This window comes from Ictalurus furcatus, chromosome 21 (genome assembly GCF_023375685.1).
Source record: "Ictalurus furcatus strain D&B chromosome 21, Billie_1.0, whole genome shotgun sequence".
NCBI classification, from domain to species: Eukaryota; Metazoa; Chordata; class Actinopteri; order Siluriformes; family Ictaluridae; genus Ictalurus; species Ictalurus furcatus.
In genome coordinates this window covers 19,346,515-19,373,669 of record NC_071275.1, presented here as the reverse complement: position 1 = coordinate 19,373,669, position 27,155 = coordinate 19,346,515, and the positions used below count along the sequence as shown (strand labels likewise).

Here is a 27,155-nt window from a genome sequence, read left to right as displayed (position 1 = left end):
CTTAAAACATAAAGCTGACCCATCTGACAAGACTTCTGTAACTTCTTGCTACGTTAAACTCATAGCTCCAGGGCAAAACGGAAGAAAAGTCAAGACTGCAGACATGACGTCTTGGGTAAGGGGGAAACTGTTTTACATGTATTTTATCCAAGGATCAAAGTGTCATCCAGATTAAATCACATGCTTCAGAAGAAGTAACTTGAATAACGATCGGAGAGTTGAAATGGTTAATAAGCTGTGAGATAACTCTGGGAGATAAAGTTGCAGAGTGGTGATTAATATACTGGACGTTACTGTGGATTATTTACTCTCCACACGCAGACAGCGCGATGCCGCTCTCGTGTTCTGGTCTCGTTTTTACAGCCCTGCTCTGCATCTCAGGTCTCTGGGCTAATTAACCCAGATGAGGATATTAATATCGGTGTTGAGATGAAGGCGGGTCCTTGCTAGAAGTGGGGCAGAGACGTGGAGGAGAGAGAAGGGACGGGATTTAAGAATGACGACGCTGTGAAGTGGGTCGCTCCGGCCCCGTCCTCCGTGTGGCGCTGGGGAGCGAGCGCTGTTACTATATCCAAACACCCAGAGGCTCTTTTTAATTGCTTATTACTCCTGAGCTTTGACTCCAATGTTAAGTTCTGTTAAAAGGGGAAAGCGGTGGTTCAGAAACTCGTTCAAAAGATGGACAGTAAGCGAGGAAACCTGGACTGGTGTTTACAACGCCGAACAGAAGCGGAATGGAACAAGCGGTCCAGAAAAGTAGACCAGAAAGTTCAACACAATACACTGAGGGATAAGTTGATATACTGGGTATAATCAGCTTCAGCTCAGTGATGTCACACAGACAAGGACACGACGTGATGGACTGCGATCAGTCCATCAAAAAACCTCGCCGTGTAGCTCAACAGTGTAACGTTATTGAGGACGGCCATTTTGTAGAAGAAGAAAATCTTTTCTTCAGAATTGATATTTGGGATCACAGTGTGTTGATGGCATGTTGGAATTATGGGATTTATGAGCTTCTGAGTGCTCAAACTCAAACTTTTCTGAAATGTAAATGACCAGTTTGGGAACCACTTGGGAATTCTGAATTTTCTGAAAGTTACGTTACCAATTTGAGGGCCCACTGGTCATTTGGAATTTTCCGAAATCTAAACTACCAGTTCGGGAACCAGTTGGGAATTCAAAATTGTCTGGACATTAAACTGCCAGTTTGGGAACCAGTTGGGAATTCAGAACGTTCCCAAATTACCAGTTGGGACTTCTGAATTTTGTGAAATCGCCACCTCGGCCGGTGTGAGTTCATGTTTTAAACCACAATGTGACTTAGGATAACCCTGAGTTTAGGATTAAACCAGGGGCCGTGGAGCTGTGAGGTATCAGTGCTACCCCACTGTACCACCGTCAGTAATTAATGATTGTGTGCATTTCCATAGAAACAACCAATTTGAGACTCGGGACACAGAGTACAGTCTCTGAGCTGTCATTTAATAATTACAGTTTCTTTAAGACGTGCTGTCAGACAATAGATGCAGGTGAGACATGACCTAAATGATGCTAATATTGCATTATAAACTATAAATAACCTGTCGGGATCATTTCTCCGCTGTATTCTCAGTGCAGGACAGAAAGGTCTAAAGGTAAAAAGCCAGTGCAGTTCTGCGCACCACACAGACACGCTTTCCTCTGTAGAGCTCCTGCAGCAGAAGCGTCAGTTCTCTGTGCGTGTCCTCCTGAGTAATCGAAGGCGAGTTCCTCGCCCGGTTCTATGTCTCGGCTGGAGAACAGGGCCAGTCTGGGCACCACCGAGTGCACGCGCACGGGCACCATGGTTAGGTTGGGCTGGCACGAGTGGTTCAGAAAGCGGCCCACGTTTCCCACGGCGACCGGGTCCACAAACGTCACACCTAGCCTCTGCGAGCCACCGTGCTCCTGCACGGCGATGATGTAATTCTTATCCTCGGGAGTCTGGGACACCTGCCTCCGCCGTGCCTCCTCAAACCCGATCACCTCCCCGGCATACTCGCACACAAAACTGCCACGTTTGATGGCTTCCAGGGTCACGACCCCCCAGCCACGGTTCTCGGTTCGGAAAACACAGAGGCGGATTTGCAGGCCGTTCTGGACCACGCGGGACCGGCAGGACTCACCACACACACACAGGGCATTACATTCAAACACAGGCTGGCTGTAAGAAGCGCCCGGCTCCTCTCGCTGCTCCAGTAAACCTCCCTCGGCGTACACCAAGCCGAAACGCAGGCACGGGCAGCTGGGCTGCACACAGGACGCCAAGCGACACGAGCAGCCTGGCAGGGTCACTTCACTCGGGTCAACATCACAGCCCACACCCTGAACGTTCTCTGGAGTGTACTGAAGCGCACACACACACACACACACACACACACACGATGTTAAAAACGTGTATAAGATAAATAATAATAATAGCATTACCCTCTGGAATAAAGATGTTAATATCCATCATCTAAAAACATTGAAGCAGCCATGCCTACTGTTTTCAGTGTTTACTACAACAACAGGTTGATTTTAAGATTTAAATTAGACATCGAATCATCGAATAGGAATGGATTAAACAAGAGAAACGCGTTTTTTAAAATACAAATCATACACAAGTGTAAATAAATACTAAAAGCAGGAAACGCTGTACTGGAGGTCTGAGTGTGAGTCTAGGCTGCCATCTGGTGGCCATAAAGTGAAACTGTAGCACAGAGCAAGCTCAAACACAGGCAGAAGTGCTAAACGACATCAAATAAAAGCTCTTTTTATATATATATATATATATATATATATATATATATATATATATATATATATATTTAAAAAAAAAAAAAACAGACAAGAATATACCTGGAAGTTGGGCAAACTGTCTTCATTCACGTCTTTTTCGATGCAAACGGGGACGTTTTCCAGACCGTTGCTGATGTCCCCTCCGTATAAACCAGTCATTTTTTTATTTTATTTTTTAAATACGAACACTAAACATTTTAGAGGACATTTTCCATATATACAGGGCCGAGTCTTGGCTTTAATACCATTTCAGTAATCATAATAATACATTTTAAAAAGTAACGCGGCTCCCAATAGAAACACTTACAGACAACCGGAAGCCGGAAGTAACTGTCACAAATATATTTCAAACGTAAAGTCCCATTGTGCGTCTGAAATCAAACGCTAGCCATTAGCCGCATGCTACATGCTTATTATTATTATTAAACACGAACATATTCTAGTACACTTTCATTTACATTAAACAACGACAAATCATGTTGTTGTTCTGTTTTTTGTTTGTTTTTTTACAACAAAAACAAAACAAACAAAAATGTCATGTTGGAGAAACCGCAAAGTGTAAACTCCTCTGTAATGGAGGTGTCGGATAGCTTAAAGTTACAGCTCGGACTGTTACAAACCCCTGACACTGGGGACTCCTTCCATAAACGTTAAACAAACACCTCACACAAAGCTTCACCATATCAACAATTAGAATTTCTCTCTGCTAAATAAAAATTGCCCATGTTTATGTGGAGCAGCTACTGTACAAGACCCCATGAATGAACTGTTGCTATAGAAACAACCAAGTATTACAACAAGCGAATTGATATAATCCTGGGATTCCCAGCTGCACTACTGTCAGATCTGCTGTTATAACCGATTAATGAATCCATAATTTCATCATTAATGCTAAATTAATGAATGCCTTGCCTTCTGACCAATCAGAATCAAGAACTGAACAGCACAGTGGTGTAATTCTATCTGTCTACAACATCCCAGGTCATGTCCATGCACTTTCTGATAAACATTAAAGTTCAGTTAAGTTTCGAATTAGTCTCCTCCCCAAATAACATCTCTATGAGACCAAAAAAAGAAAAAAATGCAAGATATTAGAAATGATATGAATGAATGTTCAGGTGGCAGAATTAACACACAAACACAAAACAGTTATGTGATGTTCTTTAATTTTTTTTTGTACTCATATTTTAAACCACAATACATCAAAGTATGAGCATTAAAACACTAAATCGGCTGTAGAGAGGCCGCCGTCGCTTCCGGCCTCTCGCCGCGCACACACGCTCGCCCTCGCCGTGTGAAGATGTGCTATTGCATGAGAGAAACTGTCACAGGGCATGGGGTGTTCATGTCAACACAGGCTTTTGCATTCCCACAGTTACAAAATATATACAGAAATTCGCTTACACACACGTGGGCAGAGTAAACAAATGACATTTTTGATTTTTTTTAAATAAAAAAAAAAACTAACCATTTTTGCAAGGTTCCTTGTCCCCGCCCCATGCCGAACTCGCTCATCGTACACTCGTTTTATCCTATATTTCTATATAAGTTTAGTGTGTGAATTTCCCAGTTAATAATATCTGCTCAATTTTAAATCGGGACACGATGAAGGACCAGACGTACGCGCAAGCACCACAGAGACAGTAACAATTCGAATGCGGATAATAAAATAAAACAGAACCACTGTTCATACTGAGGCAGAAACTGTGGAAAATAAAAATGGTCACACGTTAATCATGTTCCCGCACGTTAAAGCCGCAGCGAGGAACTGCTACAGTTCCTCACTGGGGCTTTAAGAGACTGGTTGAAAAACAGTCGCTTGGTTATTTAAGGTGAATGAGGATAGAGGGGAAGAAAAGAAAAAGAAACAGGAGTGTGGCCATGTTGTCCAGTCGTCAGCGTCGGGACGGTTAGGTCAGCGTTTCCCCTTTTGTAACCTTAAACAAAGAAGTGAGAGTAAGTTCAGCGTATTGTGAACCATCATGCAACCAAATCATAAACTCATCAGTGAGCCCTGTGCGCTGCCGTGCTTCTGCTCCACGGAAACCGTCCGTAGAGGGTTTCGCCGACATTTTTTGTGATCGTTCCGGCCAAAAACGCCCGATTTTGCGGCGGCTTTTTTCGACATTTGCGATGGAACTTTTCAGCGCTTTTTGTGTTGGAAAACTACTCGAATTGGTGAAATCGCGACTGCACGAATCTCACGATCTTCCGCAGGTGTCTGCTGGTAAACGAGACCTTCTGGCTGTACTCACGTCCGACACACGTGAACCAAAGAGCGCTTCGGCTGAACGCCGCGACGTCAAGGCGACGCGTCTCGGCCCGAGTTTGCCGGAAAATCTTGCAGTAATTTTGAAAAATTGACCTGCAAGCTCCTCCGAATATCGCAGAGTTTGCTTGATGATCGTGTGTCAATCTCTACGATCGCAAAATGGAGAAATCCCGGAGGGACTGATTAAAAGCTAGTCGAGTGTGGCGAGTTAGTCAGTGAGTCAAGTGCATTAACACAGAGCGAGTACGTAAACACGCAAGCCTTGTTTTCTTTTCACGCCACATATAAAGAATATTCTTCGAGTAAGACTTCCATTTTTTTTCTCTCCTCTTGATAAGACTCGTTTTTGATTAAAGCTGTGACGAGCTAAATCCCAGACCTGGACCTCCACGTTAAACGCCGTACCGCCGTCGCTCTGAAATCTTCACTACGTTTCCATTTAACGTGTTTACGTTTGCCGTCAAACCTCCCGCATGAAATATCCGTTCGTACCAGACGTACGAAACTCAGAAAGTGTGGAAATTCTCTGGTGCGAATTCTGCGACGCACTTTAAACGAGTTTACGTCCTGAACTTCGGCTCGGACGAGGCAAAGACGCTCACGTATTCGTTCTCTCACCCGGGCTTCGATGTACTCGATCCTTCTCTCCAGGGCGGTGAGCTTCTCGTTCAGCGTGGCTAAACGGGACCTGCAGGACATATCTGAGGAGGAAATCATTCAAAAAAACAAAAAAAAAAAACATTCATTCGAGTTAAAAGTTTGGATTTAGTTTGCATTTAATTGAACTCATTTCACTGAAACGGAATAAATGTCCAAATCTAAGTGAGGATGATTGCGACAATGATAATAATACATTTTATACAGCTTCCTTGTTCGACATTGCTCATTTAACAAAATGAATCCATCTTTTTTTTTTTGTATTATTACAACTAATAACTAGTTATACCTTACCAGAAATGTAGTTGATATAAATACAACCTTCATCTAAATGGTGCAATGTTGAGTCTCATACAAATAACCAAAGACTAAATTATTCGGCTATAAAGACACAAAGACAAATCTTGGACATTTCAAACTGGAAATTTTATTTGCTATTTTATTAATTTATCTACAGCAATCTAATTGAATTCATTTCTCCTCTATCAGCATTAACGTCATGAATTTGTTTACATCATATCTACTATCGACTAGCAAGCTTACTAACAAGCTGGAAGGCGTAAATAATACGTCTAATATGTTCTGTACTTCTGTAAACCTCAAATTAAATACCAAATGCTTATAAATAAATAATGAAAGGTTTAAACAATACAGGAAGCTACAGTCAGCCGACCAGCCACTCCTCATCTCAGACACGCTAGCGCAGTTAGCATAGCAGCACTCCACAACAGGCGGCTGTTGGGGGTAAACGTTGTTGTTGTTGTTATTGTTTTTCTATGAACAAACCCACCAAACGAGTTGAGGAAATCGGCTATTTTCTTGATGCTGCTTGTAATCACTTCAATATACTCGCGATTCGCCCAATCCTGGTGGATTTCTCTCTGCACTGGATCCTCCTGGCCGGCCATTTTCCCTCCAGCTGCTTGTGTGTGAGCGGGTTGGGCGTCGCACTCTTTTTTTTTTTTTTGCTCACGCACGCCCCCTTGTGTCAAACAACCAGGCATGTTCAAAGCGATTCCTTCTTACTGATTCGATTCACTAAAATGATTCGAATTGACTCACTATTTCTTTTACAGGATTTTTTTATAGGAGCGTTTGTTAATGTTTTAGAATGTACATGTCAGAAATGCTAAGTTTCAGTTGCTCGTTTAGCTGAATATTTTGTTCCGAGTTGTATTATTTATTATTATTATTTTATTACAGAAAAGCACGTGATAAGGACATCATTCAGTCTTTGGGGTTCTCTGATTGTAATTTTTTTTTTTTTTTTTTAAATGAATGTACTATTATTCCTTACTTATTATGAACATACATTTTCATATACACAGTATGTGTCTACTCTGCCCAAATTATATGATACCCCCCCATTTTATAGTGTTGAAACCATCTTGGTGTGATGCATGGTTATAGAAATAAACTTTGAAATATAAAGCAGACAAACTTTGGAGTGTGTAAAATTCCTTGATTTTGCATATGAATTTATTATTTATTATACACCATGCTGGCAGCCTGTCTGTAGCCTATAGACATCATTGGGAGTGGGGAAACTGACTTTTTTTTCTCTTTTAATTCCATGCAACGAATTCAAATTTATTCAATTGTGTTGTATTATAAATTCTGTTTTCTTTCCTTTTTTTAAAAAACAAGGTTTACATTTTAATCCTGGCTCAATTTAAGCACCGAAATATGCCATGTTAGACTCAAGAATCCTTGTAGAAAAAACTGACTCTATGAACCGCATCTTAAAGAATCGAATGAATCTTTTAGATCCGATACAGCCAGTAGACTCCAACGAGTCGTTTAGAAAACGTTCCTCCAGTTCACATAACGTTTCAAAACAAAGTTATTCCAAAATAGCAAAAGGTAATAAAATTCAATAAAACAAGATTACAGAATGAACAGGAACACCAAACTCTTATAGAAAGGGCTCATGTAAAAACTTCGCAATTTGTCGGCACCATTAAACAATTGAAACAGCTCTCGTGCGTGTATGAAGTTTAACGGTTTTGTTGTTTTTTTTGCCTCCTTTGCAACTTGCAAGCCTTCTTTCATTGATAATAATCGGAACAAAAAACTTTCAGGGCAAGTGATTTAATTTATTATATATTAGAAAAGGAATAGAATAATATTGCTATCAGGTTTACAAATGTCATGCTGAATCTACTTAGGATTATTATGATTTAATGTATTGATTATCATTATTGAATTAATGAACAGACCTTTTAGCTTAGATCTTAATGAAAGAAGCTAATATGCTAATGAGGCAATTCTCAAATTTTAACTTAATTATATATATATATATATATTACATTTAGATCAATGTCAGCCCAGCTGAGACAATGCAGACAAGGACTTGCAAAAGCCCTAGCCCTAGCCCTAGGCCCAGACACCATCTCAGGACCTGAACCTATCCTTAATGTCTCATGTCCTCTCCCTATCAACCATCCTGAGATGCTTCATAACCTTTGCCACGTCTCTCTGACGTCCCATAATCAGCCAGTTCTCACACAGCACAGAGCTGACTGCAGGTTTGTGTGTGTGCTGTGGGTTTGATGATTAGCTTTAATTATGTGCTTCATGACACCTCTAATTATTCTCCACACCTATTGTGGTCTAGACAGGGATCCAGACATGGACTGGAGGGCCTAACAGTCTCCGGGCCTGAACCTGAACATCAGGATCTTACTGCAAGGATGGGTCAGTGAGATGTTTAAACACTTTAATACATTTCTTATCATGATAATAAACACTGGTGTTAGATTGTAGAGCAATGAAAAATACATTCATTTACTGTGGATCTCAGAAGAGTACACTTATTATGTTTTTAGTATTGTATTTTAGTCATTTTATTGTAGAGTTGCACAATAGTGGCTACCGTTGTTAATATCATAATTATCCCGTCAGTTTTTTTTAAAAATTTCATTTAATTTGTTTTGGCATTCAGTCATTTTAAAGCAATGAACTGCACCTTTTTTAAATTCAGTAAAATGGCTGAAGGAAGGAAGTAAATAAGTAAATAAACAAACAAACAAACAAACAAACAAACAAAATGAAACCACATAGAAAGGTTAAATGAATCAGGCGCTTGTAATTTAAGAGACAATTTTAAAAAACGTCTTTTATTACCGAGTTTAAAATTTGTACTTATTATTTTTTTTTAGACTTAAATAATTAAATAAAGGCAAGAATCATGATTAATAATTGATTAATTGTGGAGACTATTTTCTTAATTGTTTTTTATTACTCAGTCCCTCCAGGATTTCGCGATTTTGCGATCGGAGAAATTGACACAAAATCGAGGAAACTCCGCAATATTCGGAGGAGCGTGCAATTTTTCAAAATTTCCGCACATTTTCCGCAGATTCGGGCCGAGACGCGTCGTGTGACATCATCACAACGTGCATTCGACCAAAGCCCTCTATTCGATTCACGTGCGTCGAACATGAGTACAACTAAAAGGTCTCATTTACCAACAAACATCACTGCGAAAGACCGTGCAAAACTATTTCGTGCAACCGCAATTTCGCCAACTCAAGTAGTTTTCCACGAAAGAGCATAAAAAAACTCTTGCAAATTTTGAGAAAATCCGCAGCGAAATCAATTTCTAAGCCTGACTTTCTTTGCACACTCTAATAACACTGCCTTGAATGTTCTAACCATCATCCAGCTGCAATCACGTTCTGTACTTCCTCCTGTTTCATTTCTGAAGAGAGCTCCAGCATGGAGACTTTGGACGAGCTGTTAGCGAAGCTGGAGTTTGAGAACAAGCTAAACCAGGTGTGTAACAGGCTCTCTCTGAACGTGAACACGCAGCCGGCGCGGGGAGACGGCACAGGAAGTGCAGACAGCGGTGTGGAGGAAGGAGCTGATGATGGAGAAGAGGATGAGGACTATGTGAGATTCGTGGACACGGTTCTGGGCATGGAGCAGGACTACGAGCTCTTTGTCTACTAGACATTACACGGATAATGGGCTAAAACCTACACAACACAACCCGTGCTGGTTCATTGGTGAAAACAACAGATCCAAACTGTATGGGTTTAATTGCTGGTGCAGCCTCGGTACACCGTATGAGAGTGTTCTTCATTTGTCATGCACTTAACCGCATGTATTTTATTGCAACATAAATCTTCTCAGCCTTTAGGCAAATCTACAGTAACCTTTAATATGCCTTAACATTCATATCCCTAACGCTGACAAACAGTGGGAGGATCTTTAATTCATAAGGAAAGAGGCTGTAATTTAGATTTCATCGACTTATATCTACTTGAAGATAAATATGTATAAATATATTTATTTGATGCACTATAAATAAACATAAAACGGATCCGTTTTGATCATTTTCTGTTAGCTGTGACCTACTCCGTTAATAAGTTATTTGATCAAGGATGGGAAAAAGCTGACGTTGCAACTCGTATTGATAAATTGCGGCTCAAATAGATTTAATTGCCCTGAGAGAAGACGTGAGAGTGTTACAACCTTGTCCTGACTATAGTAAGTATTTAATCTTTAACCTTTATGGTCAGTTATCAAGATGAATCTCTGGCTTTTTACAGGCTTTGAATTTGTCCTATTCAGTATGAACACACACACACACACACACACACACACACACAATGGTTTTTCGACACCTTTTGAAGACAAAACAAAATAAAATCAATTCATGAATTTGTTGTAAGGTTTATTTGCTTTCATACGGTTGGATGGAGAAGCTGAGCTCTGCTGTACATGGCTAAATTACGGCTGTTAATAATAAGTGTTTACGTTCACATCCGCCACCACCCTCAATACAGATTTCAAGTGGTGCCTTCATACAGTAAACCTCCTACAAAACACTCGAACTCTAACCAAGTCAGCACAGCCAGCTGGAATTCAAACTGCCAGGCTGTACGTCGATAAGACAGGAGTGGCCGTGTCATATCTATATCAGCTCACAACATCCTCTGAGACCATCCTGTGCCAAGACGGTTTACTTCACGCTCTTGAGGAGCTCTTTGATGTCAGCCTCGATATCGCTGGTCAGGAAGCTCCTGCTGTAGCGCTTGAACGGTTTCCCATCGGGGCCGATGAGGAACTTCTCAAAGTTCCAGGAGACGTCGTTCCTGCACACGGGACTCCAGATGATGAACTTGGGGTCGGTCATCAAGGCCGTAGGGTTGTCGCTGGGGAAGGGAAGCTTCTCCTTGAGAAACACAAACAGGGGGTGCGCATCCTTGCCGTTCACGTCAATCTTTTGCAGTAGCTGGAAGTGAGGCTCGAAGCCATTCCCAGGACGTACGTACTTCAAGGAGTTCAGGATTTCTTCGTTCTTGTCGTTTTCCTTGATTTGAAAAAAGAAAGAGCGGCGTTCAACTAGGCTGCGATTAAAAAGCCTCAATCACTAAGCACTCATGATAGGATTCCTTTTGTGAACTAACACGCAGTCATGCTGAAGAATAACATTTTCAATCCAGTACTCCTAGAGTCCTCGATTACCCTGGCTCAGATTCAGTTTGATTCAATTTTATTTGTATAGACATTGTCACAAGGCAGCATTACAGAAATCCGGATGTTGATTCTTAATTCGATTCCTAACGAACAAGTCGGAGGTAACAGTGACAAGAAAAAAGACGAGACTGGGATGTGGAAGAAACCTTGAGAGGAACCAGACTCTAAAAGGAATTCATCGTTTTCTAGCATCATAAATCATTACTCTTCTACAACTGTATACTACAAAGTCAAACAGTACTAAGATTTACAGATGAAATTTATGGTATCCAGGTGAGATTATCCACCAAAGAAAGCACAAGTCTTGGGCATGAACTGTTAAGTCAGATTTAGAGAATCGAACGAATACTAGGTTACACTAGGACTAGACTTTGTATATCGTGTTATAACAATAAAAAAATTTTAAAAATCAAAACACACACACACACACACGACTGGACCTTACCTGATGGCCGAACTGGTTGCAGGGAGCTCCCAGCACAACAAGCCCCTTCTCCGAGTATTTGGAGTGGAGCTCGTTCATCTGAGTGTAGTCCCTGACCGTCGTGCCTCAGAGAGACGCCACGTTCTCGACCAGCACCACTTTTCCCTTCAGCGAGGAGAAATTGAGATTGTCACCCGACAGCAGCTTGGCTGAAAGGTCGTAAAAGTTCTCAGCCATGTTGACAGGAGCAGAGAGAAGCGTAGAATGAGAGGTTTTTACACACTGCTTCAGTTAGAAGATCATTTGAGGTCAGAGCTCAAGCGAAGGGGCGGGACAGAGGCTGTGCGTGAAAACGAGTGTTCCAGACTTTGTACACATGCCCTGTCTGTCTGGCCAATGCCCAAAATGTCTTAGCTTGTACTGGATTATTTACATATTATGCAGTATTGTAATAGCTCATTAGCTTTTAGAGTAATACATTAAAGGTAGAAAACATCATTCCAGGTAAAAAATACTGACCGAAGGTACAAAACATAAACACTCAAGGGTACCACTCCAGTGGCAAGGAACTGTCCAGTTTAGTTTAGTTTGTGGATACATGACCATCACACCCATGTGTGATTCTTCCCCAAACTCTTGCCACATGTGTGTTGGAAACACTCACACATGTCTTTGTATGCTGTAGCTTTAGGATTTCCCTTCACTGGAACTCAAGCACTCAAACCTGTTCCAGCATGACAATGCACCTTTGCACAAATATGTGATAACATGGTGTGCCGAGGCTAGAGTCGAAGAACTCGAGCGTCCTGCACTGAGCCCTGACCTCAACCCTGCCAGGATGAACTGGAACGCCGACTGCTCTCCAGACCTCCTCACCAAACATCAGTACCCGACCTCACTAATGCTCTTCTGGCTGACTGATCACAGATCCCCAAAATCTAGTGGAAATCCTTCCCAGAAGAGTGGAGCTTATTATAACACAAAGGGAGGACCAACTCTGTGTTAATGTGCACGGTTTTGGAATGGGCAAATATGGTCAGGTGTCCACATACTTTTGGCCACACAGTGTACACTGTGTTAATGTGCATGGTTTGGACACAAACACGGTGTCCAGTCTCGGAATGTAAAAATGTTTTTCCTGGTCATTGCGTTAGTAACCTCAAGTGCTACAATCTTTTGCACCTTTCATGCCCAATTTTTACCTTAAAAAGTGCATATAGTGTACCTAAAATAGTATTCTTAAGGTTAATTAAAGTTACACGAGTGGTGCCTGAGGTGCAATAGTGTTTACTGTTTAAATACTTTTTTTTTTTTTTTTTTTTTTGCGTGGTGACTAAACTCTGCGTAATCACGGACGCATAAGAATGAAACAGTAGTATGCGTTTCCCGTACGCAGCATCGATCGGCTTGAATGACTCGTCTTAGAAACGGACTGAACCAAAAAAGTCACTCACCCGCGACACTCACTATTTTCCCCAAACCATGACTAAATCACTTGTATTTAAATATTCATAATCCTGTCGTGAGATTTACACAGGAATGTAATAATATATTACGACTATATAGCACAATAATTCTCACTGCACCCTGTTTTATAATGGTTCGTCCGGGAAGACCGTTACAAGGGCCGAATTCCGAATGTCACCACGCTCCCTATATAGGTGTCGCATGAAACAATGGCTTCTACGTCACTACGTCACTACGTAGTGCCCTACATGAACAGCGAAGGATGCTTTTGGGATTGAGCCTGCGCGTCCGCGTGTGTTTAGGGAAGTAAAGCTCAGCAGCAACCAGGACGCTGGGGGGGAATCGTCATCATCACGTAGTCGTGATTTTACAAACGCTGTCCGTGTTGCTAGGCAACAACTTTTTAAAAATATTCCAACCCGGAAGTACATCTCAGATGTTATTCAGTGTAATCGTCAGCGCTCTTAAGCTCATCTAGAGCAATTTTGCAGTCAGTAAGCATCCATCTCATACAGTGATTCCTCCTTCAGCTGTGAAGATCGGGCTGAAATGTCGGATTTCCTGTCCTGGGGTGTCATTGGGTTCTTCTCGCTGGCTCTCCTGCTCTTAACCATCTCGGTGTATGTGGTGTATTCCGGCCTGCTGACGGAGATCCACATCAGCACGGGCTCCTCTCCTGTGAAGAGCATCACTGTAGCGTATAAATACAGAGAAGGTCCTTATAAAGAGTCCGGGCTGCTGTTTGAGGAGAGCTGCAGAATTGCACCTGAGCTGCCCACTGTCGGTGTCTTCTATGATGATCCAAAGAAGGTGGGAGATTTTTAATAACAGACTGATCAGTGTGTCTCTTAATCCTGTGTTTCCTGCTCTAACACACTTTATTCAGCTCTTCGTGTACTCGGATGGGGGAGACATTGTGATGCAGGGCGGTGCAAGGCAGGGCAGCATTGCCACCTCACAGCTCCAGGGTCTCGGGTTCGATCCTGAGCTCAGGTTAGTGTAAGTGTGGAAGTTCTGTGCATGTTCTTCGTGCGTCCATGGGCGGTGGTGGCTCAATTGTTAAAGCTCTAGGTTACTGTCCAGGAGGTCGGAGTTCAAGCCGCAACACCGCCAATCTACCACTGTTGGGCCCTTGAGCAAGGCCCTTAATACTGTCTGCTCCGGCGGCGCTGTATCACGACCGTCCCTGCATTCTGACGCTAACAAACTGGGATACCTAGACTTCTTCTTCTTCTCCTCCTCCATGTGGGTTGAATGTGTGTGTATGTGTGATACCCTACAATGGACTGGTGCCTCACCCACAATTTATTCCCACCTCACGCCCGGCGTTCCAAAGATCCTCCAGATCCACCGTGACCCTGACGAACGAACGAATGAATGACTGTTCTTTACCTTAGAAATTTAGGACTTGATGCCCTTGATACTGTTCTTTAGATTTTGACTGCGGCGCGTGGTTTCTGATAATACCCGTATGGACGGCCCTCTGTGGTGAGCTGGACTGTTTTCACCAGTTTCTGCAGAACTTTACGGCTTGCGTCAGTGATCGAGCTGATCAGTCTTCCCTCCATTAAAAGGTGTGCATTGGCCCTGCTACAAATAAAACAACAACAAAAAAAAAAGCATTGGGCTTGGGAGGACAGATATGGGATAACGAACGGCCGTGATGATTAACACGGGAGCATATCGAGTGAACTGATTTTCTATTTTGGAGAAATTCAATTCTTTAGAAATAATCATGGGCAGGTACACACAAATACAATAACTACGGCAGCTGGCGGGATTAGTCAGAATTTCCTTTGGGAGTGGGCAGAATCCGGATTAAACCCCTCTGCTCTCCGGAAGCTGGAAAGAAAGCAGGATAGATTTCCCTTTCTAACCATCGCTATTCACTGTTCTATCAGAGTGTCAGTATTATATAATCATTACTCTATGTTTCAGCAATATTGTTGGAGGATGAGTGCGTGAAGGTAGCAAGTATGTTTTTAGCTCTTTGTGAGGATCAAAAAGCCCTAAATGTGCACAGAAGAAAAACTAAAAGTGTCTAAATATTTCCTTTTAGGTTAGAGGTTAAGGTCAGGGTCAGATAGTAGGCATAGCTAGAAACCTGTGCGTGTGTGTGTGTGTGTGTGTGTGTATCTGTATCCGACACCACTATGTGGAGCTGTTGATACATTAATACCAGAGTAACGATCTCTTTGGCATGTACGTGGGAGGATTATTGCTGTGTGTGATTTATTCAGATAACAGGGAGGAAATTATCGTATCTGATATAGTTTGGCCGTATTTACACATCATTTGCTCTTTCTAACTGGGATAAATGATGTGATATTTGTGTCTGTGCCTGAATGTACTCACCATATACACACCCACGCAGGAAGGGACGCACAATAACACAACGATATGGACGTGACATGAGATTCGAAATAAAGTAGCGTGGGACGGAACTGAACAGAGCCGTGTGTTTGTTAACTTTTAGACTTACGAAATGGAAAAGTGGTCAAATCAGAGGTAGGCTCTATGAATTCTGTATTAGATTGGTTCATATTAATTGTCACGTGCCTTATGTCTGTAACAAAAAGAAAGGGTTGTGAATAAATTAACACAATCATGGGGGATAAAAAAAAAAAGATCATAGTCAAGATTATACGATATATTGTGACACCGAATGTGGAAAATCTTCAGAGAGAATGTTGGCACGCATAGTTTTGCGCTCCCAGACTCTAGACGATGTTAATATCGCAAGAGTGGGCCGTTTCTTTTGAATCTTCTTATAAACAACGTGAACGTATACCATAGGAGGACCGATATGGACCGATGAGCTGTGTCTGTGCAGGGGACGTGGCTGAATTCCAAATCGATAACAAGGATTTAGAAACTAACCAAAGAGTGTTCAATGCGTAGAAACACTTTTAAACAATTCCAAGCCACACCTTTAAAGATCATAAATCCGGCCGCGTGCATTGTGGATTATTGCTGTGTAATTTCAATGGCGCAGCGATGAGAGATTTCTCATAGCAGCTACAGGTTGAAGGTTGGTATCGGAGATCTGTGCTACGTTTTGTGTGAGCTCGCCTCTTAGTTTTTCCTCATTGTTCCTCTCCACGTCCTGTCCATATCCATGTCCTCGTCCATTGGCCGGTGCTGTTACCATGGCGCTAATGTGTCCATCTCATCTCAGCAGAAATCCCAGCTGGAATGCAGTGTGAGTTGGAATGACAGCTCCTGTGCTGAAAGGCTTTTTGTCACTGCCGGTCTCTCTGGTTGTTTTTTTTTTTCCCAGGCCTCCAATTAACGAATGGCCCAAACTGTTTCTGCACACAGATACAGCGAAGTCTTAATCCAGCATCGGCTAATTGGTCTAATGATCGCAGCTCGTTAGTGGAGGGGCTTGGAGCACCACTGCCAACCTCAAGGTCAGAAGCCTCAAAAGAGCGGATCTAAGGGCCTGGAGGAGAGAGAGAGAGAGAGAGAGAGAGAGAGAGAGGGAGGGGGGGAGGAAAAGCACAAAAAAACAGAAGTCTGTCCTTAGGCACTTCTCTTCATTAAGCGCAATAATACGGCGGAGAAGGAGGACAATCGCGGACCTCGAGATGGTTCTCGTGGGTGAGAAAAATCAGGGCGACGTTCTCGTTTCTTGAAGAGAGTGAAAGTGTGAAACCGTACAGTTTTCTCTCACCGTGACTGTTCTGACATTGAAAAGCCCCGACGCTTAACTCGTGTGAATGAAAACGAAGGGTCTGCATCATAAGGTTCACCGTATCTCTCCTTCTCTCCAGTGTGGCCCGCTCGCTCTAGTACCGTGTCTGCTAATTGCTACACTCTGTCAGTCAATCAAAGATGAGGAGGACAAGCGCAGCAGGATGCTACGTCGGTGTGGCCTGCTGTCTGACTCACTGCAAGGAAGTGGAGCGGGAAAAAAAAGAAAGCAGGACAGGTGTAGCTGCTGCCGGTACGAGTGCAGTCTGGAGTTCTGCAGCTGTCCGCAGCTTCAGCGTGGAATTCCGTGAAGTTGGATTTAATTGGTTCGATGCACTGAACAATTTATATAGTCAGACCTCATGTACTGTCCTCGTAACATACTGCCCTTTAATCCCCACAGGCAGGGGATGTACGAGTGGATGTAACACGCAGCGTAGACAGTCTTGACAGGTGCATGGTTTTCACGCAGAATTGCAGTACTCGTCCGTTGCCTACGCAAAGTTCATTACCCCCAACCCCCCCCCCCTAAAATCTAGCTAACTCCGCAGTATTTGGAAGAGCAATTTTTTTAATGCAATTTCACCAATTCGAGTAGTTTCCTAAAAAGTTGAATGACAAATTTTGAAAAAATCCGCAGCAAAATCAAGTATTTTTGGCTGCAACAATCACAAAATGTTTTCTTTTTTTTTTTTTTTTTTTTGCTCGTATCGCTCCCAATACTGAGACTGGGTATCAGATCGGTGCCGTTTCTACATGAAAGTAAAAACCTAAATAAGTCTCTGATGCGCAAGTCACCTCTAGTCTTTAAAAACAAACAAACAAACAAAAAAAAGCTGTATCTCAACTTGAGACCAATTATGAACTGGAGTGATGTAGCTGAGGTTGAGGAACTCCCAGGGCCAGAATTCGCACACCATGCTGACATTTCTACATCTGGGTTTCTTCCAGAGTTTGGGATTCATGTATAATTAAAAAAAAAAAAAAATCAATAAATAAAAAACTTTGGTGTTCAGGCTACACCTACAGATATTTGGAGCACCAAACAGATACAGGAAGTGGTATTGCGTTACACCTGTCGTCTCTAATACTGTCACTTATGAGCCGGGACATCGTGTTGGACTCATCGGGGAGTCGCAGTGAGACAAATGGCTGCTCGGTGACCGGGCACGATCCGTCAGGTTTAAAACATGACATCTCTACTTGATTTTCTTCAGCTCACATTCATCATTTACAGTGATGAAAGAGAAACGACCCAGACTGGTCTCCTGCATCCCTCCCTTTTCCTCCTCCTACTTCCTGCTACAGTGGTTACACACCACACTCACTCCCCAGGGCATCCTTTAAGTGAGTGTGTGTGTGTGTGTGTGTGTGTGTGTGTGTGTGTGTGTGTGTGTCCTCCTTCAGCGCGTAATCTTTCTCCCTCTCTGAAGATGGCAGCTGGGCATCTGTCCGAAGCCGGCATACTCTCAGCAATTAGAGATGTGAAATATCATCAGTTTGTCCTCCCCACCACACACACACACACACACACACACATACACACACACACACACACACACACACACACACACACACACACACACACAGTGCCACCTGTGCCTGCTACATTTCTTTATTAAATCCTGCTTGTGTTTTGATTCATTTCATTTTCCTCTCCATGCTGCTTTCCGATGGAGCGTCTGGTCCTCATTAGGACACTTTTCTCTTGGTGACTCATCCCGTGTTTGTGCACGCGCGTGTGCATGTGTGTGTGTGTGTGTGTGTGTCTGTGGACATGAAGGATTTTTGTTTTAGCCCCCAGCTGGGTACTGAGAGGACGTAAGTGAGAAGGAGAGCGTGTTTATACCTGACAAGGACTCTGTAAGGGCTTCTTCAAGATCGTAGGAAAGGCTTCGCTAATTGCTGCCTGGAGGCGTAGAGCTCGGGTGAAGCGACGGGTTCGTGGCACCACTGATTTGAAAGTTTTGCTGAAGGTTTGGTTGAAAGGTCATGGTCAGTGCACCTGCCTGTTCCTTTACACCTAATAATAATAGACAGGAAAATGGAGAAAAACACAAAAGGCAGATTTTCTCTTGTTATCTTGGTGCAACTTTAACATTCAACGGCAAAAAGTGATACTTTTATTAGAATATTCCTACTGTATAAAATAAGTCTATCAAAAACATTTCTTACACTTTTTGGCCAAATGACCCTTCTCTTGATGTGGGAAATGTGCACGGTCATTATGGACACACTTGGTTTTCACATTTAAAAAAACAAAAATTATGTATCAAACTGGCAATTAAATAAAATAAATTAAATTAATTAAATTAGTAAAAACAACTAATAAACAAGAAAATGTTCTTAAAGTGAAAATGCACACCAGTAGTCGCAGTCACTCTTTTGCTGTGGCTGAATTAGAAAATCACTTTCGATTAAAAATAGAGTGTACTGCAAATTTACCCTACGTAGTGATCGTATATAATGACTGTGATGGCATTTATGATTTGGCCTAATAATGTGTTGGGAAAAAGTTATTCCTGAATGAATGAATGAATGAAGATGAGCTAAAAATGGTGGATTTTTAGGTGGAACTCGAATCGTCTCAAGTGTAGAAATATCACATTTGTGAAAAGAATGTATTTGTGGGTAAATATATAGAAATGAAAGTGATCCTTAGGAATTGTGTGGTTTTCTTAGCTTAACAAAGATGCAGACTGCTCATACTGTGTTTTGTCTGCGCTCGTACAAAATTAGCATTTGATTCAGTCCTGAAATTTTTTTTTGGTGTATATTTATTAAGTCTTGTCTTTGTACACAACATACCGGTACTCATTTGAAAATCTGCATGTAGATTTAGATCCCTAATGATCAAGCCTGAGGCGAGGAAAAACTTCCTGAAACCTTAAAAGGATAACCCGTCCTTTTCTGGGGATGGCGATATTTATAAATCACTTCGGTATTCAGTAATATACAGAATTGTAATAGTTAATTTTCTACTGCATCGCCTCGGCAGGAAGGTGAGTCATAGCCATAGCAGATGTTGGATAGGTATCCAGGTGAGATTATGTACACCAGCAAGAAGGATAATCATAAGTGTAGACAGCTCAGAGACGAAGTAGCAGGAACAACACAAGTGGAAGTAGAGCAGTCAGGATCAATCAGTCTAATCCTGAGAGAAGAAGGAACCATATAACAGCATCTCCTCAGATATTAGCAGTGAACAGGTGGTTAGGTACAATTGGAAAAATGGCACGTTGTGATTAGAGTGGAAGTAGAAGGTCTAGCCATGGCAGTATAACTGAAAAAGAGAGCCAGAAGGTAACAGGTACCCTGGGAGATCAGCATGAGATGTACATCTGTCTTTCAGTAACATCACTGTGGAAGCTAATAACATGTTGTACACAAAGGCAGCATATACAGTACAAGGGAAAAACAGTCAGCCTGGAACTTTTCCTTCGTATGTACATCAGCATTAACGCTGATAAACTGTCAATAGGATAAGACCTGAGCCCAGGAAAGATCCGTTCCCTCAACTCCAACAGATCTTTCTAGTCTATAAGAACATTGTGATCTACAGCAGCATAAGCTGTACACGCAAGGAAACCCTGTTGGGAGACCAGCATTAGGTAATTTACTACTTTAACCAGCGCTCTCTCAATGACTTTACATACGTATTTCCCAGGTGCCTGGTCCGAAGTGTCGCTGTGCCGTGGGCAGTATCTTGAGCGAGGGCGATCAGAAACCCAGCGCAGAACTCCAGGAGCTCTACGAGAAGTTTGGCTTTCATATCTTCACGTTCCCCGAGGTCACCCACGTGGTCTCGTCTTGCTTCCCCTACAGAACCCGACTCTCCATCATCCTGGGAGTACGCCGAGTTTACCCACAGCTCGACTGCTATATTAAGGTAAGCTCAGCCATATTACAATTTTCACCCGCTGTCACTCACTTGAGACGGAAGCGTACGGAACCTACTGCAAGAGAGGTTAAGAGTTCACGTTTTTGCGGCTACGTCGGAGAGTAGAAGCGATGGATCGAGATCGAACCTGAGGTCATGGAAAATCTCTTCGCACTCAGGGATTTCCTGTAGAATATGTAAAGATGAAAACTTTCAAATGTCAGTCGGTGAAGTCACCTTCACCAGTGTTAACCTTCCAAAAAAAAAAAAGCTTGATGGTGTGGGTTTCAATACATTTACCAGAGTAGGGATTCTCTAGACATGTTTGATATGTCCATAATTACTTGGGCGTATGATGACCGGGCTGATCTAAACCGAGTTCTCGCCTTCTACGTTCCTACGTCCATCTCATGCTTGCTGCTGAGATGAGAATAGAGGCTATGGAGAGGAAGGTGAGCAAACATATCACCACTGGAAAGCAAGAGTTTCTTTATCCTCGTGTGAGCAAGGAGATCTGTATTTACGCAGTCTGCTGGACAAACCCTGTGTATTCAGCCAAAAGTATCAGGAATAAGAATCAGAATCAGAGTTTGTGTGTGTATATGTTAACCTACAATAAAGTGCTATGGTGTTTTCACTCAATTGATATGGACTCGCGTCTAATTACTCCTGAGGTTAGTGGATATATATGTCGCCCTACGCATCCGTAATGTTAACAGACTTAACGCAGTCCACCAGGAATCCGATTCAAATCACCTCCTTTAATTAAAACATCCCTGCTGGAGATGGATCCGGAATTTCAATCAGGATCACTGCTGAAGAAACGTTACGCCAGAACCATGGCGTTTTGTATGTGTGTGGATGAGAGATATGATGCTTGGTCATCGGGCCGCTGTTACTCGCCGCTGCCTTGCCGTCTGGGTTGGATGAGTCCACATCAGATTCCACTCCAATTGAAAACAGTATGAAATTGCTTCCTGCGCAGGTGTCATGCTGAAAGGTAGTTAAATCTAAAAAAAAAAAAAAATAATAATAATCCATTTAGGATTCCTCATGCTCTGTAGGCACGAGATCTCGCCCTAAACCGACCCAGTGTTTTTCCTCGCTGTATAAATCCACTTCAGTCCTCAACTGATCTGGATGTCGCACTTGAAATGTAAACAAAATACAGATCCATCTAATTGGACGTGAAAGCCAGTAGCCCTTCAGTTAGCCTGCAAATGTTAATTGAGTGCTGTATTTTTTTGTGAAAGTCAGGTTGTGAGTTCGAAGGCGAATTAATCCTTTCAAAGGCCGACATCCCGACACGTAAAAGACTCGCGGGGAATCGTAATGGGGAGATTTCTCCGATCTGGCGCTTTCTGAGCACAGCTGTCTCAGGGACGACCTTTTCACGGCCATCCTTGAGTGGCAGTTTACGTCGGACGAACAGATTTCGTTTAGCTCGCTCATCGAACCTTTCACCCGTAAAAAAAGCAAAAGGGTAGGGTCGTGCACGGCTTCTGATTTCAGCCGTTCTAATATCACAGAACCAGACACTTGGACCTGCCGTTGTGGAGTTCAGGGTTCTTTCTCATGGAGCACTGGTATTTATTTTAATAGAAAACTAACAGCCAGGCTAAATGTGGATGAAACACGAGACCGGACATGTGCACATTTGATAAATGGCTCCATACGTGGCAAACTAATTAGTCTTTACACAAGAGTGAGCATGAGTAATAAGGCAGGATCTTTAGTCAAGGTTGCACCAAAGTAACCAGGGCTGATTTTAGTTCCTGGAACCACTTTAGTTCCTGCTTCAGAGTAGAATAACAAACCATTTTACCCGGCATTTTAAAACCCATAGCTAACTACTGATAACTGATGTTGTCTATGTACATAATGGTTCTTGTTTGTTTGTTTGTGTGTGTGTGTATAAGCACACGTAAACTGAGAGAGTTGTTTGATAGGGACTCGTGGTGTGAAGCGGACGATCGGTCCCCCGGGACTTTCTCCACCCCTCTGTTGCCATGGCTACACATAACTGCCATAGGATTCTAACTCCATACTGGAGATCCTGTTCCAGAAAGATCATCCATAACGTGTGTGAGCACAGAAATAGCATTATATGTACGTGATAAAGTGCTGACGGTCTCTGGTGCCGACCTTTTTACGGCGGTTTTGCCCCACTCTTCCATCACCGGTGTTCTCATCTTCTCCGTCCATAAAGTCTAACTTTTATTTTCGATCGTTATAAGTCTTCATGTGGGTTTTATCACCCCCCCCATATGTTGAGGACAGAATACAGGGATAGAAAACGGAACGGTCTTTTGTGTGGCAAAATAATGTAGGAAATTAAACTATGAAAATCTTAGCATTATTTATTTATTTTTTTTCCATACGCATCAGGAACAAATAGCTATCCCTAGCTTTCCTTTTACTAAAAAACAGTCATGTTAAGCGTCTGAACCGCAACATAACTACGCTCAACGAAAAGTTCTGCTGATACCGTCATGATATTTCCGTGTCCTCGTTATATTTTGTAATAAAAACGACAGAATGTAAGACTGGTTAGAAAGGTGAAGCGATTCATTCACCAAGCTCAAACCAGTGTCGACTGAACTGATTTATAAGTGTCAATACTGGACTGAACCACACGTCCCCGAGTGCTGCGAAACTGACCTGTATCGTCTGTAATGTCGACTGTATGTAGACCTGACCTGAAGAAGGCGGCGTGTAACTACTTTCTCGTCGTTTATTCTCAAAGGAGACAAATAAACTTGAGACATGTCAGGAAGATATGTGTAGACGATGAACATTACAAAGCTGTTCGGTACATTCTTATATATATATAATATATATATATATATATATATATATATATATATATAAGGATGCAAGCAATTATAAAGGCAAAAGATCAGAGAAGGGGGGGTGCAAACTTTTGCACTCGCTTCATATTGTTTTTTCACCCTGCTATGGATATATATATATATGAATAGCATGCACTGTTTGACCATTGTTACTTGTGATGGTGAAGGAACATCTGTCAACCTGGACATGTTGCGTGTGTTGTTGCACCTGTACCTGTAGACATTCTGAACGGATTCAGATTTTGTTTTGTTTAGCGGTAATGCCCGCCGGCGGTGTACTAACAGCCTGTGCGTCCCGGCTCGGGGAAAAAAAAGGGCCCATCACTTCTGTCAGAGAGAAGATGAATAAAAAACAGTTTTCTGCTCTTCTCAGCATTCTTCTGCAGTCTTGGTGCGTCCATCATCTCTCTCTCCCTCTCTCCGTCTCTCGTCCAGCGAGTGCATGATCGGTGTTGGTCGGTCTGGACTTTGTTTTGGACGAGGAGAGAATATCTTTTCCCCCCCAAATGTCACGGTGACATTTCGGCGTGATCGCTGGATCTCGGCTGTAGATTATCGGCAAAAGATGACAACAACATGAAACTAACCTTCCTGCTGGCTGCCTATCAAAAGCCTCCTGATGCTAATAGACCGTTAATGCCACACGGCGGGAGAGATGTGCGTGGGCCGTGGAGCGTCTGCCGCCGTTTGTATCCGAGAAGCTCCAGTTTGTTTTCCCCCCAGAATAAGGAAAATGCAATACTTACCCGGAATGTGATCATTCCCTCAGCGTCTTTGCTGTCTAGGGATGCCACGCTGTAATTCTGTGGCAGAACTGTTTGTTAGTGCTAAGAATAAATGGAAGACGAACGCGCGAGTGTTCAGCGCACATAATTTCATTTCGAAGATATAAGAGTTTTCAGGAAAGAGTTTCCAGGCAAAGCGATGTAAACATTTCAAATAAAAACAGACCTCGTATATAGAGTGCGCTGCTAATTAATGTATTCGTCAGCGTATTAATTATTACAACAAGACAACCCAATCTGCTTTTTACTTCATATTCTGTGATAATGTCACGGATGTAGCTAGCATAAATTTATACTCCACTTCTCGCTCTTCAGTATTAGTGTTGTGAAAATAACAGAAAACTAAACACCTGCACCTATATTTTGTCACAGATTGACCATAGCTCAAGATAGCTAGCTAATATTACTAGCAGCATCCACATTTTCCCCGGATAACAAAGTTAATATAGAACACAAGTCAGCCGTAGCTACAGTATCTTTTATAGTCGTTAAAAACATTTTTTTATCATAAGGCTAACTGGCTAGCAGAAACTGATGTAGCTAAATTTATTTTATATTAGGTTGTTAATAGTTATAGCTATCGAGAGCTAACAAACCGATCAAGTTAACAGCGATCAGCATAAGAAAGTTAACCTCCAAGTTGTGTCATGGGCTAATTGTTCTTGTAGGCAATTTTCCAGTTCCTTGGAGTCAACATTTTGAAAAGTTGACCCCAAAGTTTCCCGAATCTAATTTATTTCACAATAACGCTAAACCACCTAAGCGCTATCTAGCCTTAGAAATGAACAGAGGAGCGTCACGCACAGGTTTAGCCCATTATAACTTTGAGCGCTAACACTAACTAAATTAACTTATCTAGTTAATCGTGACTGTTCGAGACGACAAGTAGGTTAATCTAGCTAATGATGCGAAGTCCATTATCCATTAGAGGTCGACTGATCGATAGGTGATGCAGATTAATCTGCACCGATAACCGATCGCTGGAACTAGCGGTTATCGGCAAAAATCCCGGTTGCTGAGAAGGGTCGGCTTTCGTTATACACTAGGAGAGCGGCCTCTAGAGGCGAAATAAAAAGTACCGCTGTTAAATTTTGTTGTGTTATTTGAAGTGTTGTTTTTTTTTTTTTAATTAATTTTGGATGTCTCTATTTTTATTTGTTATTTGGAGCGTTACTTTTTGGTTCAGTTTGGATGCATAACTTTTATTTACTTTAATATTTAGTAATAGTTAACATATATTGGTGTTCATATTTATTTAATTACAAAAACACAGTACATTTTCATGGTACAGTCAGTACTGTTTATTTTTGCAATGAAATTCAGCTAAATTTGACTAAATTTGAGCGTTATGTTTTCATTCAATATCAATTTTTAAAATTATCGGTTGATTAATTGATTATCGGCAAGTACTTATTTATCGTAATCGGTAAAATCCAGTAATCGGTTGACCTCTATTATCCATGATTTCAACAGTTAACTCCTTAACTGTAACATCAGTGCTCATTTATCCAGACCTCAACTTCGTTGTATTCATGGTCACAAATTTGCAGCCTAAAAGTTTCTTGTCTGGAGCTGGAATTGGAGACTAAAAAACAAATTGTTTGCTCCCAAGCAAACTGCAGGGAGATCGCAAGTTGAGGCCCGACAATGCCACAGCCATCCGTGTCCAGGAGCCAAAAATGGGTGGGAGGGGCATACTCACTCTCACCTGTCAATCACAGCAACGTTTGCCAATCGTGGGTTTCTTTGAGCTTACGTATGCGTAAGATGGCACATACTGCTTTCCTATGAGTTTGTTACGCTGCCCTGTGACACAGCATGAGCGGCAGTTCGGAAAAGATACAGTTGCCTAGGCTTCACGTGTCCTCAGATGGATGGTGGGGGGACAAACTGTCCAAATATCTGTGCAGTTGGTTAAAACATTTAATCTGCGCTAATGTACAGCCCGATAAGTTACCTATAACTGGCATTCTCGACAAGACGCTGTCAAGTCAAACACAGTAATACACATTTCCACGCTGTTTGAATCATTACTTGTGACTCACCTATAGCTGTCAGACTGTCAGATAGCGAACCCCCTGCAGTGCCGTGTGTATTGACAACCTGGTCTCACACGGGGTTTTTTTTCCTCTTCCCCTAAGCTGTTTTTTTTTTTTTTTGCTCGCTTTCACTTGCTTTCTTGGATAATTAGCAGTTTGTCATTACGCTGGGAAGAACATGTGCCGTACGAGCAGAGCGCAGGCTGAATTTCTGAGCAGCTTGTGTGCACTCATGCCTTTGTATGGATCCAGAGATAGATCTGATATATTATTCACCTCAGCGGCGTCCAATCTGAAGTCTAGTACGTCCAGACGTCTAGTAAACACTATCTGGATTAAACGGTAAACCCTGAACTTATAAAAACAGAATTAAATCGGAGCCGAGGGAAATTCTCCGAAGGAAAACCCTTTCAGGCTCAAGGGCTAGACTTAATCTCCAGAAACGTCAGGATTATTAATAACTCATTTGCATCTAACCAGAAAGAGAAAACAAACTTGTTGAGTATTAAAGGGATCATAACAGTGTGATGCCATATTTTGCAATTCCCCAAACATGCAGCTGTCAGAATTTGTGAAATATTGATGGATTTAGACGGCAGCAGGTTTGGCAGGAAGTGAAACAATGACAGCGATGATTGATTCGCCTCTCTCTCTTTCTCTCTCTCTCTTTTCATCCCTCCCTCCATCTCTCTGTCTCTCTCTCTCTCTCTCTCGCCATCCCTCCGTCTTCCTCGTGTCATCAGTCAGGGTAGGCGGTGGCATTCACACGGAGGCTGGAGGCTCGGATCACTGTT

General features: G+C 42.2%; 5 protein-coding genes across 5 annotated transcripts in view; 2 read left to right on the top strand and 3 right to left on the bottom strand.

The window, feature by feature from the left end:
- Positions 1-1,304: 1,304 nt before the first annotated feature.
- setmar (SET domain and mariner transposase fusion gene) lies at positions 1,305-3,825 on the bottom strand. Its single transcript, XM_053652467.1, has 2 exons — positions 2,863-3,825; positions 1,305-2,367 (listed from the first exon to the last, which is right to left on the bottom strand). Exons 1-2 carry the CDS (start codon positions 2,959-2,961, stop codon positions 1,612-1,614), a joined length of 855 nt encoding a protein of 284 aa, XP_053508442.1. The 5' UTR covers positions 2,962-3,825; the 3' UTR covers positions 1,305-1,611.
- Positions 3,826-3,951: 126 nt separating this feature from the next.
- Positions 3,952-6,676, bottom strand: brk1 (BRICK1 subunit of SCAR/WAVE actin nucleating complex). The gene is made up of 3 exons (XM_053652477.1): positions 6,522-6,676; positions 5,693-5,775; positions 3,952-4,739 (listed from the first exon to the last, which is right to left on the bottom strand). Exons 1-3 carry the CDS (start codon positions 6,637-6,639, stop codon positions 4,713-4,715), a joined length of 228 nt encoding a protein of 75 aa, XP_053508452.1. The 5' UTR covers positions 6,640-6,676; the 3' UTR covers positions 3,952-4,712.
- On the top strand, positions 6,673-10,420 carry LOC128624759 (uncharacterized). Its single transcript, XM_053652472.1, has 4 exons — positions 6,673-7,813; positions 8,047-8,259; positions 8,349-8,428; positions 9,441-10,420. The coding sequence occupies exons 1-4, from the start codon at positions 7,722-7,724 to the stop codon at positions 9,683-9,685; spliced, it is 630 nt and encodes a 209-aa protein (XP_053508447.1). The 5' UTR covers positions 6,673-7,721; the 3' UTR covers positions 9,686-10,420.
- On the bottom strand, positions 10,396-11,929 carry gpx1a (glutathione peroxidase 1a). Its single transcript, XM_053652475.1, has 2 exons — positions 11,664-11,929; positions 10,396-11,051 (listed from the first exon to the last, which is right to left on the bottom strand). The coding sequence occupies exons 1-2, from the start codon at positions 11,877-11,879 to the stop codon at positions 10,701-10,703; spliced, it is 567 nt and encodes a 188-aa protein (XP_053508450.1). The 5' UTR covers positions 11,880-11,929; the 3' UTR covers positions 10,396-10,700.
- Positions 11,930-12,615: 686 nt separating this feature from the next.
- Positions 12,616-27,155, top strand: part of LOC128624752 (testis-expressed protein 264 homolog) — a 37,381-nt gene continuing 22,841 nt past the window's right edge. Inside the window, exons 1-2 of the mRNA XM_053652465.1 lie at positions 12,616-13,919; positions 20,473-20,694. Coding sequence (XP_053508440.1) covers positions 13,659-13,919; positions 20,473-20,694 — 483 coding nt within the window. The 5' untranslated portion in view covers positions 12,616-13,658. The remainder of the gene's footprint in view (positions 13,920-20,472; positions 20,695-27,155) is intronic.